Source organism: Eumetopias jubatus, unplaced genomic scaffold (genome assembly GCF_037043125.1).
Source record: "Eumetopias jubatus isolate StellerSeaLion01/CBP00866 unplaced genomic scaffold, mEumJub1_p1.0 scaffold_1, whole genome shotgun sequence".
Taxonomy (NCBI): Eukaryota; Metazoa; Chordata; class Mammalia; order Carnivora; family Otariidae; genus Eumetopias; species Eumetopias jubatus.
The window spans coordinates 129,613,888-129,632,287 of NW_028274807.1; the positions used below are offsets into that span (position 1 = coordinate 129,613,888).

The 18,400-nt window shown below is 35.8% G+C and overlaps 1 protein-coding gene across 2 annotated transcripts in view; it reads left to right on the forward strand.

Moving 5' to 3' along the window:
• Positions 1 to 964: 964 nt before the first annotated feature.
• Positions 965 to 18,400, forward strand: part of CAPN7 (calpain 7) — a 40,597-nt gene continuing 23,161 nt past the window's right edge. For both annotated transcript variants that reach the window (XM_028099071.1, XM_088026231.1), the window contains exons 1-7: positions 965 to 1,306; positions 4,392 to 4,500; positions 9,083 to 9,240; positions 10,459 to 10,526; positions 12,453 to 12,653; positions 13,990 to 14,076; positions 17,581 to 17,707. In XM_028099071.1, the coding sequence (XP_027954872.1) occupies positions 1,205 to 1,306; positions 4,392 to 4,500; positions 9,083 to 9,240; positions 10,459 to 10,526; positions 12,453 to 12,653; positions 13,990 to 14,076; positions 17,581 to 17,707 (852 nt within the window). In that variant the 5' untranslated portion in view covers positions 965 to 1,204. The remainder of the gene's footprint in view (positions 1,307 to 4,391; positions 4,501 to 9,082; positions 9,241 to 10,458; positions 10,527 to 12,452; positions 12,654 to 13,989; positions 14,077 to 17,580; positions 17,708 to 18,400) is intronic.

Genomic DNA, 18,400 nt, shown 5'->3' on the forward strand with positions numbered 1-18,400 from the left:
CCGTGCTCTCTCTCTCAAATAAATTAAAAAAAAAATCTTCATAAAATTCAATTAAAAATTAAAAAAATAAAACGTAGCGTTTAATGGGTTTCCACAAATGTGCATATTTTGGTGTCGTTACCAAGACATAAAACATTTCTATTACCCCAAAAGTGTCTCTTGTATCCCCCCTCAACCATTGATCTCATTTCTAACATTACTGATTAGATTTGTCTTTAATAGTGTTTCTTATAAACAGAATTACGCAGTATGTACTCTGTGTCTTTCTGCTTTTAATTATCATGATTCAATTTTGAGTTTCAGCCATATTGTGCCTATCACTAGTTCATTTTTATTATTGTTGAATTCAGAGTTTTAAGAGAGAAAGATATTAATCAAATAATCATCCAATTAAGTGGTTAATTACAACAGCATTAAGTTGACCAAAGGATAAGTACAAGTGAGGATATATTACCTTGTTGACAATTCAACCAAGATCATACATGGGGGGCAGGGGTATATAAGATTACGATCGAGTTTGTGGAAAATAAATGTTATTAAAGCGTATCTTAAAAGAATCCTATGTCCTTATTTTACGTCCCTACTTTTTAAAAAAAAAAGTCAGTCCAGATGTAAAGTGTTATTCCATAGCCCTTTATACCTCCCCTTTACACACCGTAGAGAAAAAGGCTCCGTAAGGCGCATGCGCCGCCCCCACCAAGTGTTGTGAGCAACAGCTGCCGTAGGCATTGCCACCTCCGCGCAAACCGCGGAGAAGTCCGCTGCCCGGACCTGACTCGCTTTTCGCCTACCCAATCCCGGGAGCCATGGCGGTCACGCGCGCGCCGGCACCCAGCAGGCCAGGCCCCGCCCATCACACACGTACTCCCACGAGCCCGACCTTTGCAGCCCCATCTCCGGAGAAACTCCCGAGCACCGGGCTGCGACTGCGCAGTGGAGCCGGTGGGCGGGGCGGGGAAATGCGGTTGCCGGGATGTGGGGTAGCCACACAGGCCGGGGAGCTGGAGCCGCGCTTAGGAGGCGCGGCGTTGCAGCGGGCCCTGGCCGGGAAGGCCGACTACCTTCCCTCAGCCATCGAAAATAAACTTTGCTGCTCTTTTCGGGGCGTTCTGGGTTCCGCCTCCCGGCGGTGCCGCTGTCGGCGAAGAGCTTTTGTGCGTCAGGGCTTCCCTCCTTCCCTCCGCCGGTGCGGGGCCTCGGCGCCATGGACGCCACGGCGCTGGAGCGGGACGCCGTGCAGTTCGCCCGGCTGGCGGTGCAGCGCGACCAAGAAGGTCGCTATTCCGAGGCGGTGTTTTACTACAAGGTAGGGCAGAGGACCGCCGCACCAGGAGAGGCCAGGGGGCGGGTGAAAGTGCGGCGGCGGCCAGGCCTGGGCTTTGCTTTGCCCTCTTCCTGCTCTGCTGCTCTCCTTTTCAGGGGAGAGGCGACCCGGCTGCTGCCACTGTGGGGAGGTTTGGTCGCGGCTTGGGAGCCACCACTTCTCTGGTTACAGTCTTCAATGGCAAATGTCCACCGCTGAGCTACTTATGGCAGCAGTAGTTAGGTATGGGTAGTTAAGTGGTTAATTCTCGCTGTCACTTGGCTCTGATTTATGGCTTGTGGGAAGTGGTCTCTGATACACACTAAAATAATGCACGTTTGTTGAAGAAAATAAGGTTTTAAAAAAGAATAACACGTCTCATCTTGGCATTTAATATATCTGTGCTGCTTTTTCTACGCGTATTTACATTCGCAGCTTTGAAAACATTTGAGTGTAATTGACATAGAATGTTACGTTAGTTTCAAGGGAACAACATAGTGATTCAACTTCTCTATACGTAAGACAAACTTGGATTGTACCGTTTATACTATTTTTAACCTGTTCTTTGTATTTGAGCTTTTAAAAACTCATTAAAGTTGCTTAAGATAGTCTTATTAATGACAGATGCATAGTATTCCATTATGTGAATGTACCATAATTTATTTACAAACTAATGGGCATTTAGGTTCATTCTGATTTTTCAGCATCTTAAGTCATGGTGCAGTTGATAACCTTTATAGCTAATGCTTTACACATTTCTTGGCTCTTTCTTTTGGCTAAGTTACTGGGGGCGGAATTATTAAAGAATATGATCTTCCACAGTCCACTCTGCTCTCCAGTCCTGCGGATTTGCACATACACCCCTCCAGCTCTAACTATGCTCTTTGCTTCCTTGTGGAGGTAGCTGTATCCTCGTGATATTGTCCCCCCCTTTTTTTTTAAAAAAAGAAAAGAATGTCAGGCTTTGATAATAGCTGAGTAGTAATGCGGTCAGTAAATGTATGATTTGTATTTCTCAGATTATTATTATATTGCCTTCATTTTATAATCTATAGAGACTTTTGATGTGTTTCAGAATCATTTCTTTTGGACTTTTTGAGGAAAGTTTCGTGAAGGTAGTATTTCTTTAAAAGTAAAATTCTATGTGTTTGAGTTTTGTGAAATAACTGACAAATATTCATAGATTAAAATAGTGCCACATAAAATAGCTTTGTGTAAAGCAAAAGAAAATACTACGCAGTGCCTCTTGTTTTGCTGTGCATTTGCATGCATGTGATTATGAAGAATTTTTTTATCCTTGAGAAAGTCAGAAAAGTTGTGCTTCTAGGAACTGTTTATATAAAATTTACCAGATCTTTAGCATTTTTTGGTCTTCATTACTGTTCTATGAGGTTTTCTTTAATTGTCATTTTCAAATATAAATTAAATGAGTAAAATAAGATTGATACCAGCAATTATTTAGTTGGCTTTATTTCTTTTAAGCAAGATAATTATTTGAATGTCAGTGTTTACATCAAGGTAATTGGAGATGTGAAATATATATATACTATTAGTATTTAGATAATAATAGTACATAATATAAAATATTTAATGTTTACATGGAACACTCCATCAAAAACTAATGATGTAATGTATGGTGATTAACATAACATAATAAGAAAAAATGAATCACTATGTTGTATGTACCTGAAACTAATGTAACATTGTGTGTCAACTATATTCAAATAAAAAATATTTTTAAAAAATGTTTACATGTAAAGTTATATTTTCCTCCCATGAAATGTCTGAGTTACAGAATCTGACAATATCCTCTTTCTTATTCCTACAGCCTTTCAGTGAATTTTCATTTCATTTCATTCAATTTCAGACTCTTTTTACTGATTTTGTTAAGTTCAGTGAAACAACTCCTGCTCCAACAACTGAATTCAAAACGTTGGATATTCAGTAGATGGCTGGCTTCTTTGGATCCAGACAGGCATCAGCCTCTGTGAAGTGCACATGCTTAGGTTGTTGCTGAGAAGGTGTTGTTAATTTGGAGAAATCTCTCAGTGGTCCTTCTCGCAGTAACATTGGTAACCTGTTATCCTAGAATGGTGATGGGGAGAGTGAGGCTCTTTCTTCCTCACTAGCCACAGCATAACTGGCTGTGGGAGTATTAGAAAAACTGGATGATGAATCCAGGTTTTCTTAATTAAAGTAAGTTGATTTCATACAACTGAAATCTGCTTTAAAATGTGTCACCCTTTGGCAGTATTTTCTATGGAGAAAGATTTTCTTTCCACTGTGAGATATTTAATCTTTATAATTTTTTTTAATTTAATTTTATTTTTTTTAAAGATTTTATTTATTTGTGAGAGAGAGAATGAGAGACAGAGAGCATGAGAGGGAAGAGGGTCAGAGGGAGAAGCAGACCCCCTGCTGAGCAGGGAGCCCGATGTGGGACTCGATCCCAGGACTCCAGGATCATGACCTGAGCCGAAGGCAGTCGCTTAACCAACTGAGCCACCCAGGCGCCCTTTAATTTTATTTTTAAGTAATCTCTACACTCAACATGGGGCTCAAACTTAAAATCTTGAGATCAAGAGTCGCATACTCTACTAAGCCAGCTAGGCACCTTGACCTTTATAATTTCTTATAATCTTCCTTTGACATTTAATTTTATTTTACTTGTTATCATTAACCAATTGACTATTTTTATTATTATTAACCAGTAGTAACGAGTATTATTATTATATACCTGTCCTTATGCTTTTCAGGCTCAATTCATATTTTCAAGATATATGATTTTAAGTCTGACCTGTTGCATAAAGAAAAAGGAAAGCAAAAGACATGTGAGCTAAAGCTATTCTAAGAAAATGTTTATAATCTCTTGTATTTGAGTTTGTAAATTTTCAACAGTATGAGAAAATTGAGAGTATTGGGAACTGAAGAAAAGGTGTTGGAGGGTTATGTAACCCACTTGGTACTGTCTTAAAGACATTCTTATTTTATAGTTCATAGACAGCAATAGTGAGTTACAAAGTGGTAGAGAAAATTCAGATTGTAATTCATTTGTTAGATTCCTTTGATTTTTTTTTTCTTTTTTTAGGAAGCTGCACAAGCCTTAATTTATGCTGAGATGGCAGGATCAGGCCTAGAACATATTCAAGAAAAAATAAATGAGTATCTGGAAAGAGTTCAGGCTTTGCATTCAGCAGGTTAGTAAAGGACTACTAAACTTACCATTTTTTTTCTTCTCTCTCATCACATCCTTTCCCCCATGTTTCTCTTTTTTTTAAATTTTTATTATTGAAATATAGTTGACATACGGTGTTATATTAGTCCCTAGTGTTTCTCTTTCCTTTTCCTTTTCATCTTTAGATCTTGATCTTCACTCTTGCTGCTCATTCCTTTTATGGTAATCATGTCTTTAAAAGTCATAGTGTGGCAGGAAGGGAAAAATGAAGGGGGGCGGAAATCGAAGGGGGAGATGAACCATGAAAGACTATGGACTCTGAGAAACAAACTGAAAGTTCTAGAGGGGAGGGGGGCGGGGGGATGGGTTAGCCTGGTGATGGGTATTAAAGGGGGCACATACTGAATGGAGCACTGGGTGTTATACACAAACAATCATGGAACACTACATCAAAAACTAATGATGTAATGTATGGTGATTAACATAACAATAAAATTAAAAAAAAAAGTCATAGTGTGGAAATAAGTGATCTGTGATTAGGAACCTTACAAATAATATAGTCTAATCTCCTAATTTCCCAGGGGTACAGAGATAGTGAATTATATACATTCAAACTGTATCATTGTCAGAGTCAGGATTAGGACCCTGTTAAAGTCTACTTTTTAAATATCTGTCAAATTCTGTCTCCTGATATTAAGGTTAAATGACTACAGTTGACCCTTGAACAACAGTGATTTGAGCTGTGCAGGTCCACTTACCAGCAGATTTTTTTTGAAGATTTTATTTATTTGCGAGAGAGGGAGAGAACACGAGGCGGTAGAGGGGCAGATGGAGAAAGACAAGGAGACTCCCTGCTGAGCAGGGAGCCCACCATAGTAGGGCTCCATCCCAGGACCCCAGAATCATGATGTGAACCAAAGGCAGACACTTAACCAACTGAGCCACCCAGGCGCTCCTACATGCAGATTTTTTTACAGTACTGTAAATGTATTTTTTCTTCTTTATGATTTTCTTAATATTTTCTTTTGTCTAGCTTACTTTATCATAAGAATATAATATATAACACACATAGAAGATATGTGTTAATCAACTTAAGTTATTGGTAAGGCTTCCAGTAGGCTATTAGTAGTTAAGTTTTGGGGGAGTCAAAAGTTAATATGCAGATTTCTGTCAGTGCCCCTAAGTCCCCACATTGTTCAAGAGCCGTCTTTACTTCCCTTTAGTGTTAACGACTTCAGCAGTATGTTCATGGTCTCTTCTGTATCCGTATCCTCAACCTCAAGACCTTAGCTAAACTCTTTTTGTAAACCATATCTTGGAAAGCAACATGTAAGTAGAGACCTGGAACAACTTGTATTTATTTTTGTAAACAGCATGGCAAATGTCATGAAACAAGTACACAGGCTTAGTGATCACGGTTTTGTTAGAGGTATGTGGCTGCTGTGAAAATCTGCTCTTGACATGGGTAGAAAAAAAAATGATCACCTACTGGCATTTTGTTTTAGAAATGCATTTTTCTCACTGATTTCTTTTTAACCCCTTTTTTCTGTGGCTATATAATAAAGCCACAAGCAACTTAGAGGACTCTTTATTCAGCATTGCCTAATGGACTTTGTGTTACTTTTTACCACTCATTCTGAGTCGATAAGAGCAGTTATAAGTACATGATTAGGAAAAAGTAGATTCCACCATTGGATTTCTTGTTAGGACAATACCCTTAAGGATGGGATAGTTTAGTTTAAGACAGTGCCCGGAAATTGGATGTATTGAAAAGTGAACTGCCTGTGTAGCAGGGCCTCAACTGATAGAAAGTTATATTGATTCAGGTATCCAAAATACCATGTAATTCAAAGCAGCTCCATTTTCCCAAATACATTTATAAATATATTTATAAAGGTGATATTTAGGCACGTAACGTGACAGCTCTAAGCTCTTGAGGAATAGAGACTTGTCAGTGAAACAGAAATAAAGTTCAAGAAGGATTTTTAAAGCATAGCATACCTTAATTGTATTGCCAGCTTTTTGACCCATTATATTCAACCTATGGAATGTAATCCCTAGAGAATTAAATGGTTTCTTTAATTAGCATTTCAGACAACGTTTAAAGCAAATTTTGCTGATAGACTCTTGAGAGTTAAGTTGATTTCTGGGTGGGGAAGGGTAACCTAGTTTGAAATTCACCAGTGTAGTATAAAGAGCTTAAGACCTAGAATTTCAAGATCTAAATTGTAGCTTGTAGCTACAGAACCTAGGCTAGATCAGTCATTCTCAACTGGGAACAGTTGTGCACCTCGGAAGATTTTTGGTTTTTAGATTAGGGAGAAGTAGGGAGTATACTGTGGCATCCAGTTGGGTAGAGGCCAAGGATCTTATTAAAAATCCTCCAATGCACAGGTCAGTCTACAGCAAAGAATTATCCAGCTGAACATGTCAGTAGTATGAGGCTGAGAAACCCTGGGCTATATATTTTAATGTTTTTGAGCTTTCGTGTCTTCATTTTGTAAATGGTAGATTAGCACATACTTCAGAGAGGTGTTTCTGGGAGTTAAAGTTCTAAAAGGTCACCACCATACCTTTAAGAGACAAAATATAAAGCTTTTTTTTTTTTAATAACAGCTTTATAGAGATATAATTCATGTACCATAAAATTCACCTTACTAGAGTATACAATTCAGTAGTTTTTAGTATGTTTCCAGAGTTGTGCTACCATCACCACTATCTAATTTTAGAACATTTTTGTTGCCCCAAAAGAAACCTCTTATCCATTATCCCTCTATCCTCTTAACAGCCACTAACCTATTTTCTGTCTCCCTGGAGTTGCCTATTTTGGACATTTCATGTAAATAGAATTATCTAATTTGTGACCTTTGGGGTTTGGCTGTTTTCATTTAACATAATGTTTTCAAGATTTATCCATGTTGTAGTATGTATCAATACTTCATTCTTTTTTATGGCTGAATAATAATGCCATCATATCAATATACCATATGTTGTTTATCCATTCATCAGTTGATGGACATTGGCTTGTTTCCACCTTTTGGCTGTTAATGAATAATACTGCTTTGAACGTTTGTATATATGTTTTTATATGGACATGTGTTTTTAGTTCTCTTTAATACATGCCCAGGAGTGAAATTGCTGGGTCATGTGGTAGCTTGATGTTTAATTTTTCGAGGAACTGCTGAACTGTTTTCCAAAGTGGCAACCCCATTTTACATTTCCATCAGCAATATATGAGGGTTTCATTTCCTTCACATCCTTATCAACATTTGTTATTTTCTGTCTTTTGTAATTTTAGCCACCCAAGTGGTTGTAAAGGTGGCATCTTGGGTTTTGATATGCATTTCCCTGCTGGCTAATGTTGTTGAGCATCTTCTCATGGGCCATTTGGCCATTTGAATATCTTCTTTGGAAAAATGGTTATACAGACCCTTTGCCCATTATGTAAGTCAGGGTTCTCCAGAGAAAAAGAACCAGTAGAATATATATAAAGAGATTTTATATAAGGAATTGGCTCATAATGGAACCTCATTATGGAGGCTAAGAAGTCCCACACTCTGCAGTCTGCAAGCAGGAATGACCCAAGAAAACCAGTGGTATAGTTTATTTAGTCCAAGTCCAAAGGCCTGAGAAGCAGGGGAGTTGATGGTGTAAGACCCAGTCCCAAGGGCAGGAAAAGACCAAAAAAAAGGCAGTCTGGCAGAGAAGGCAAATTCCTTCCTCTGCCTTTTTGTTCTGTTCAGTCCCTCCGTGGATTAGGTGATGTCCACCCACATCGGGGAGGACAGTCTGCTTTTACTACCAATTCAAAGGTTAATTTCATTCAGAATCACTCTCTTAGACATACCTAGAAATCATGTCTGGCCAAGTATCTGGGTACCCAGTAAAGTTGACACAAGTTGACATGATGACTCACCACACTCATTTTCAAAATTGGAATTGTCTTTTTATTGTTTACTTGTAAGAGATCTTTGTATATAATCTTGATACAGGTCCCTTGTTGATACATACCTTTATATTAAAAACAAATACTTATTTCAAAGAACAGTAAAAATATGTGATTATTTAATCTGGACTCAGATGAATGGGAAACAGCAGGAACTTTATCATCAGGGCCTAGGATATTGTATTACACGGTTGTCTGTACTGAAAAAAATTTTTTTTAAATTACCTTAAAACATAATTGAGTTTCTTTAGGCTTAACATTTTCTAAGTTTTTTTTGTTTTGTTTTTGGGAGTGGGGCCAGGGTTATGTAAGGAGGAGGACTGGTGTTTTATTTTTTTAAATGAAGAAAGTGCTGGTAAGGAGAGAGAAAATCAGGGGAAATTTTTTTTAATAAATAATACATTTTTGGTATTTTTGGTCTCAGGTGTGCATTGTGAGATGAGTCAGACAAGTGGGGACTCTGTTTTAGGCCTTCAAATTCAGACTGAAAGTCATTTTTTAAGGATTATTTTTTGACCTTGCTAAGTTTTTTAAATGAAAAATTATAAAGTTTTTATAAAGAGTATCTTAAATGTATTAAAATGGTGTGTTGTTTCCTGGATATATAAGTACATATATAGGTAATAATTTCATCTATATGGCTTTCTTCCTGTCCTAGTTCAGTCAAAGAGTGCTGATCCTTTGAAATCAAAACATCAGTTGGACTTAGAACGTGCTCATTTCCTTGTTACTCAAGCTTTTGATGAAGATGAAAAAGGGAATGTTGAAGATGCTATAGAATTGTATACTGAAGCCGTAGATCTCTGTCTGAAAACTGTATGTATAGCTACTAGTTAAGTTTGGTGGAATTATGCTAAGAAATTTCTCTTAGTAGTGAATTTTATTTAACAATTCCTTAAAAAAAATAATTACTGTATCATTATAAATATAATTGTTACTGTTCATTAAAAGATGAAGAACAGAAAACTAATGATGGGTTTTATACCTCTTGTTAAAAAATTGACAGTAGTAAGATTGAGTCATTAGGGAATGGTTTTTTTAATTATAGGTATTATTTTTTTAACATGTTTAAACCCATATACCTAAAATTAACTCATTACAGGAAGAACTCATTACAAATCCATGAATTTAAAATAAACCTCCCCCTTCTTAAAAAATTTCTTACATTTAAAAATAAGGTGGTGTTTTGGGAGAGCTTTATTGATTTGCAGTGTAAAATCTATATGCTGAGTGGTTTTTACTGCTTCCTGAGGACCCTGGTTGGAACAGCTAAGTTTAGGGGCTCTAGTGCAGAAGAGCAGTGCATTTGACAGGAACGTGAAGTGAAATGATAGAGAGTGGTATTCTTAGTATTGTCAGAGGACTGCCTTTTTTTTCAGACAAACCATCTTGCCTGATTTCTGGAGGTAAGTGCTAGTCTCCTCAGTTTCCTGCTGCTCAGTTTCCATGGCACCATGTCCTTACAGTTGTGGTTCATTTACCACATGAAGTGGTCTTCAGGTTTACCTCATTGTCAGGTTTTCAACACTATTTTAAATATACCTTTAAGGGAATCACAGATCTGAAACAAATAACGCAACATATTTCAAGAAAAAAGAAAAAGAAGAAGCTAGCAGGAGAGGAAGAATGAAGGGGAGTAAGTCAGAGGGGGAGACGAACCAGGAGAGATGATGGACTCTGAAAAACAAACTGAGGTTTCTGGAGGAGAGGAGGGGAGGGGGATGGGTTAGCCTGGTGATGGGTATTAAAGAGGGCACATTCTGCATGGAGCACTGGGTGTTATGAACAAACAATGAATCATGGAACACTACACCAAAACAAATTATGTAATATATGGTGATTAACATAACAATAAAAAATTAAAAAAATATATACCTTTAAGGATGAAAACAAATTGTCATCTTTGTTTATTCTCTCATTATTTGCATATATTATATATAAAATATATTGCATTATAAGTTTTTTGCTTAGAAATATGAATCAAGCAAAGAAAAAAAATTATGCTTCAGAATGTCTGTCTTTCTTTCTCTTAAGTCTTATGAAACCGCTGATAAAACTCTGCAAAATAAACTGAAACAGTTGGCTCGACAGGCACTAGATAGGTGAGTTTTGGTCACTCAAGTTCTTATCCATGGATAGCAGTGAACTATGTTTCTTAAATTTGACAAATTTCTCTAAATATATCACAGAGTTTGTAGTAACAAACCTCCATCTTTAAGCTGAGATCTAGAGCAAGTCTACCTTCTTCCTCTGGGTGAATTTATTCCTCTCTAGTTCCCTACTTTAAACTTAAGAAATAACAAATCAGCCAAGACCTGTTTTATTTAGTTTTTGCTATGTGTGAAACAATGATTATGATGTTTGAAGTGGAAGACTTTCTTCTGTTGTGTAACACCAGATTTCTGGGGAGAACTTCCAGAGAGCCTTCCAGAGCTACTATTAAAAGTAGAGAAATTGAGAACGAGCTGGCCTATAACCATTCACATATCCCAAATTATATAGGGTGTGTAACTCCTTCAGCTCTTTGTTCAAATGTCAACTTTTCAAAAAAGCCTGCCCTAACCATTTTATTTAAAATGGAACCTCCTCCAGTATTTTCCTCCTGCTTACTCTATTCTAATATTCTTTCCCAAAGCTCTTAACCACTTTCTAAGGCATATGAAAGTTACCAGTTTATCATGTTTGTTATTAATGTCCGTGTTCCTTTGAGCCCCCTAACCCTCCATGTAAACTCTGTGAGTGCAGAGAATTTTGTCTGTTTTGTTCAATGCTGTAACCACCTAGCAGAGTGCCAGACATACAGTATGTGCTCAGTAGGTATCTGAGAATGAACAGATTTGCACAAGAGAATTATACCTCTTAAAGAGTGTTAAAGATGAAGGAAAAGGATGGAAATTGCATTTTTAGTTACAGCATGAATTAATAAAATTACCTCCTTTTGAGGGTCTGACTTAGTACCAATACCACCCCCGCCCTTCTTTTTTTTAATTGAGGTATAAGGGTCATCCTTCCTTTTCATTGTCATCATCTAACATTTAGTTTGTCTCTCCTGAGTCATGAGGATATGGGCACTTGACACATAGTTATCTTCTCCATTTTCACTTTTTTCACGAGTCAGTATCAGAGGTGATGTTTAGATAACCCATCCAGTATCCTCTGAGTGCACCCTAAGCACAGAGGGGTGGGTCAGTCATTGGCTTCTTTGAGGGTCTGTTCAAAATTGTGGATCCTCTTTCTAGGAGAAATGTACATAAAATTTTTTATGTAATTTCAGAGTGTTCACAAGATTCCTGGAGCTCATATGTGGACCTCAAGTTAAGAACTTCTGTTTTTTAGCTCGCTGAACCTTTGACAAAACAAAGCCAAAATTCCCTTGAATATCATGTGAGACATTCCATGATTAACTTTTGCCCCTGGTCTCCTCTCCTTCCGCCTCTTGTTTTTAACTTTTCATAGGGACTTCATCTATTTTTTGGAAGTTATCTTAACTCGCTACGCTATTTCATACTTCTGCACATGCTTTTCTCTACTTAGAATGCTCCCTCACTCCCCAGGTGGAGTTCTCCGCAGCTCAAACATCAATTCAGAATAACCTCCCCCGACTCACTGTCTTTTCTTGGTCATTAAGTTAATATCTTCTGCCGTGTGTTCACTCACATACAATACTTATAGCATCTGTCATTTTGGATGCAGCTGTCTTTCTTTCCCCCACAAAACTGTGAACACCTTAAAAGCAGAGATTGCATTTTATATTTTCTTGTATCCCCCTTACCTTGCGTAGTATCTGACATGCAGTAAGTGATCAATAATTGCAATTGATATAGCAATAGTATCAATGTATATCAGTTATGAAATACTTATTTTTGGAAGTAGCTTAAGAAGTGAACTGCTGACTGATGTATGAATCTTATCTACTAATTTTACATTAGGAATGCTTGACTGGTTCTTGAAGTAAATTTTATTTTCTGGAAAGCTTAAATGTGAGAAGAAAAACTAGAACAGTTTTTCTGTACCTCTTTCTATTACAGAGCAGAAGCATTGAGTGAGCCTTTAACAAAACCATTATGCAAAATCAAGTCAACAAATAACAAACCAAAGCCACCTCCAACGAGAGCACATTTCCCACTAGGGACTAGTCCTTTCCTTGAAAGACCTCAACCCTTTATAAGTCCACAGTCGTGTGATGCACAAGGACAGAGATATACAGCAGAAGAAATAGAAGTTCTCAGGTAAATCAGTTTATGATTCATTGTAATGAATAATTTTGTTAACATAACACAGGTAATTTAATTTTCATTAGGTTTGCTGAGTTGTAATCACATGTTTGTTATAGTGTGTTGTGCTTTTATTATGAAATTATAAATTATATTGTCATATAGCCCCAACTTGAAATAGTTAAAATGTGTTATATTATATTTTAGTGTTAGCATTTCTACTAGACATATGTTTTCCTAAAAATCCTAGCATACTTTAAAATCGAGCACTAAAGGTCAAACAGCAGAATAGAGCCATGGCAGACCACTCATCATCTATGCAGCTAGTAACCAGAGCCCTGATGGGGAGAAAACCGTTACCTTGAAATAGTATAGGTCTGGGTCAGCAAAGGAAAGCCTGAAGTGGTGAATAGTTTTTACATTTCTTTAAAGGGTTATAAAAAAGAAAACAAGAGAAGAATATGTGACAGAGACCTCATTGCAAAGCCAAAACGATGTACTGTCTGGTCCTTTTTACAGAAAACATTTGCCAACTCAGGGTCTGGAAGCAGCCTTAGGGGATATTAAAAATGCAGACAACAAAGATGAGGAAATCCTTGTGCTTGTATTCTGAGCCCGTGTAGCTGGGCTATATCTCTGAGCCAGAGTGGCTGCTCTTCAACTGGAAGAGCTCCAAGCTGCTGAGAGCTGTGCAAGTCATGTAGTTGCTCACTTGTAATTTCCTAAAATTGCGCTGAAACGGTTCCTCTGTTTGGAGCAGCCACCTGAAGGCAGTTTTCTTTTTTTTTTTTCCTACTGAAGATTTTAATTCTTCTAATGTGTCTCATCTTGCCTGGAAAAATTGCATATGAACCACAACACACAGCAAGACAAAGAAGGGTGGCTTTGGAGCTGAGAGACAGTAACAGTCCAACACTGAGGCTACTCAGCATCCATGTGCTCCTTTCTACACACCTTTGAATTTCATGCTACAACAAAAAAATAATATTTCTACCTAACAGAATTCAGCTGTCCTTCATACAGGTGAAAAGTTCTCATCCTCTCAGAAATGAGGATGCACAGTCATTCATTTTGTGTCTCGGTATCAGGTGTCAATACCTTTAGTGCAGGCTTATCTTGAGACCATAGTTTAGTTGTGAAGGATGTAAGTCTTAAAAGAATAAGTCTTACAGAATTGAATCATTTATTTTTTGGTATTCAACGATTTTGTGAAAATTTTATTAAAGATAACATGAGGTTATCATTTTAATTTTATTAAAGTGCCATGCTTTGTGATATCAGTTTTAAATAAGATTGGTAGTTAAGGTAAACTTGAACATTTACTTTAGATTTTTTTCCTTGTGTTTTGTAGGACAACATCAAAAATAAATGGTATAGAATATGTTCCTTTCATGAGTATTGATCTGAGGGAACGTTTTGCCTATCCAATGCCTTTCTGGTAAGTAAGCACTGTTGTACTTTTTACTTCTGAGATGATTTTAATTTTTCAGTAGTTTTTCCATACTCTGAAATCCAATTTAGCTCATAGCCTTGAAATTAAAATTTGTAATAAAAAAGTTTGGAAGAGAGGTACAGCTGTGGGAAAAGATAAGGCAACATAGCAAGAGTATCTGTGTGGTCATTTGCCTGGTAATGGGCACATATGGATCTCCTTTCGCCTACAGTCAAACTAGCACAGTACCTGGCATGAAGTAAATGTTTGTCAAATTGGTGTTTGAATCACAACAGCAAAGTCAGTAAAGAAAGAATGGAATGGAAAGTGGAATAGAATGATGACAGTGTCGTTATTTACTAAAAAAAAATCCAGTTCAAAAAAGGGTTAATTATGAAAATGTTGGTTAACACAGTCTTCTGGAACAGTGGCAGCTTGTGTTAAGAGCCTTAAAAATGTTGTTTGGTTCATGACTCCCAGCTTTTACTGATTCTGAGGAAATAAAAATTTGACTAAAGATGTGGTTAATAAGAGTATTCATCAAAGCATCTGTTACAGAAACAAACTAAATATCCAACAATATGAGAATGATTAAAGAATGGCATATCTATGTTATTATAGTAACTGCTTATGCTACCAATAAAAAATACATCTTTGAAAGATGTAGGGAAAATGATTTCAATATAGTAAATTTAAAAATAGAAAATTTGGATGTTATATGTATATTTTTCTTTCATTTCATGTATTTATAGATAAGTAGAAAAAATGATGTAAAGGTACATGTCAGATATTTACAGTGGTTATCTCTAGATAGCAAAACTGGGTGATTTAACTTTTTAAAATTTTTCAGAAATTTTGCAATGAGCATGTTCTATTAGAAAAAAATCAGAGTTGATCTTTATTACATGCCAATTGTATAAAAGGCTCTGTAAAGAACAGAAGAGCTGCTTTTCCATTTTCTAGTGTTTTGCTGTTCTTAGATGGGCAAAAGTTCAACATCTAGCCATTGAGTTATCAACCTAATTTTTTTCACCCAGGCAACCATGTGATGCTAGTCACTGATTGGAGTCTAAGAAATTTTTATATCTGAGAAGCTCTATATCATTAATCAATATTAAGGACACAGATTCTAGAGCCAAACTGTCCAGTTTTATATGCTGTATGATGCTGGGCAAGTTGTTAAATCTGTCTCAGATTTTAAAATAAGAATAGAATCTAGCTCATAGTGTTACTGTGATCATTAAATTCGTTAAAATATAAAGCACTTAATAGTGCTTGTTATATTGTTATTTAATAAGGGTTAACTTAGAAAAATAATTATTTTTGTTAAATTCTAAATTATATTACAAAGTTTGGTTGTACATTTCAGATACTTCAAAATGTTTAAAATAAGCAAGCAAACAAAAAGTTTATCCCTTTGACCAGTAATTTCACTTCAGGAGACCAGTTTGAAAAAGTGTTCATAGATGTAGTCAAAGATTTATATAAAAGATACTCATCAATATTGCAATTGTGAAAGTGTGAATCAGTTATTCTAATACATTCTTAAATGGTTATATCTGAATAGGGATATAAACTTGTAGTTCCAATCTTTGTGTAATAAGATAAATCATGTTTTTAGTGCTCATACAACAGAACATCTATAAGAATAATACTATACAACCACGAACAGTCAAGTTTTCAAGAAATTAAATAACATGGGAAAATGCTTACAATATAATTAAAACAGTAAAATACGATACCATGCAAACTCCCTGAATTTAGGCATAGCACTTGTGACAGTTGGAATTTTACATATTTTGTATAAGATTACTTAGTGCCAGTGCTCCATACTGGATTATGTTTCATAAGGACAGAGACCATGTCTCTTTTAATTATGCTCCTGTGCCTAGTGCAATGTCTGGCATCTAGTAGATACTCAGTAAGTACTTGCTGAATTAATTAAATTTGGAGAAAAATCAAGAATAAATACTAGGTTACTCTAGCAAGATTTTTCCATTCTTGTTTTCTAGATTATTTTACAGTAGAATAGTCAGAAGAAAAAGTAACTGTAAATATTTCAAAATTCAAAGGTTAACAGACTGATGAAAAAGGGCTCCACAATTTATGAATCTTTGGTTAGAAAGATTGAGTGATTTTTAAACATTTTTTTCTATTCAGCTCATGTATTTTTAAATCTTAAAGTAAGCATATTGAATATAAATTATATTTATAAAATATGTTTAATATCTTTATAAGAAAACACTGAATTTGATAACTTAGTGGTGACTTTTGAGAGAACAGATATTAAGGAATCTTGGATTTACTCTGTATTCTCATATGGCAGGTTAATAATACAAAGTAATTAAATTACAGATTTGAATTAACTTTTTTGTCCCCTAAAATTTTTTAAAATTTAAATTCTTCTAAATTTGTTCGGCTCACTTTCTATTTACAAATCAGCTACTGTTCCTACACAGGTACCAAAGTGTCACCAGAACACTAGTAGTTCTATGAGATGATCATCAAAAAGTTTGAGAAGTGTTATATACAATAGTCTAAGAAATTTACATAAACCGTGGTTTATTAAACATTTACAGATGTCCTCTAATGAAGAAAATGTAGGAGTTTGTAGATCACAAATGACCACAAAAGCACCTTTCTCCTACTGTTAATATTTTTTAAAAAAAACATGTTATATTTGCCTCAGTTTGCATACCATAAACTTTGTATTATCCTAGAAATCTTACAAAACCTGAAGGCTGTTACCCTTGTTCTAGAAGAGGTTTGAGGAAAGATAGATGTTTTTTATTTTGTGCTATACATCAGTCTTAGAGAAATACCACACAGCATATTCCCAACATGCAGTCAGAGGGTAATGGATAAGAATGGTGGATCTGGCACCCGAGACCTGGATTCAAATGCCACTACTGCCACTTTTTAGCTCTGTGACCTTGGCAAGTTATTAAATCACTTTTAAGCCTTTTCCAGAAATATTTGCTTTAATGGAATTGTTTTAAGGATTAAATGAATCGTGTGTATAAAATACTTCAGCATGATGTCTGGCATATGGTTATTAATAATTAGCTACTCTCATTGTTTGCCTTGCAGAGAAGAGTTTGTCAAGAGCCATCGTAAGGATCTGTAGCTTCCTAGATCTTTTTGAATTGAATCAGCTTGTATTATTGTTAATGGTTCCATTTTATTGAAACTGAATTTCTTGAATATAATGATGCTGATGTAAACTTTTAAATTATATTCTTAAAGTAAATATAAGTGAATTTAAGTTGCTTTCCTGTTGTAGTTATAAATTTATATTTTTTTAATTGAGAGGGATGAGCACATTGACTGGATTCAGGGTTAAGTGTAAAGAGCCAGATTTGACCAGAGCATTATTTTAGGATGATATAATAGCTATGATCATTATACCAAAAAAATAAAATCTCTAGGAAATTTAATTTTGTTTTTGTGTCATTTTTAAAGATTAATTTTAGTAGTAGTAGTAGTATTTAATTTTTATTATTACCTCAGTGATAGATGGGGCAAGCTACCATTATCACCTAAACAAAAAACTACATTTTCCAAATGGGTACGACCAGAAGACCTCACCAACAATCCTACAATGATTTATACTGTGTCCAGTTTTAGCATAAAGCAGGTAAACATTTTATATAATTTTATATGAAAGCTAGCATTTTGAAGTAATTTGAATATAGATTTGGGGATTTTTTTTGTTTTATATATTTAGGTGCGTGAGTATAATTGGAAAAATTATTCTGCACACTTTAACTTAGACATACTGAGATAATATGAGTATGAATAACTGGTTTGAGCAATTACAGATTTTTATATAGACCCTGTTTATCAATATGTTCTTGCAGATGAGAAGGTTGAGGATCTCAGCCTCACCTTGATAAGAGAATAGATTTTCTTTTTAAAGATTTTATTTGAGAGAGAGTGCACAAGTGGGGGAGGAGAGGGAGGTGTAGAGGGAGAGGGGATATTTCAAGCAGACTCCATGCTGAGCATGGAGCCTGACATGGGGCTCAATCTCATGACCTGAGCTGAAACCAAGAGTCAGAGGCTTAACCAACTGAGCCACCCAGGCACCCTGAGAATAGATATTTTTAAAAAAGGAAGCTATTAGGCTTATTTAAAACACTTCAGTGGTGTAACAACAGTATGGTTTTATTGCAAACTTTATTCAGTTAAGTTTTGCATTGAATTACAGATGTCTCCCAGTTAGTATAAAAATAATGGTCCTGAAATACTATGATCAAGAATCTTTTGATGTGCCTATTCAGTTTAGTTGGTCATATTATAATAAACTTTAAAAAATGCCTTTAAATTA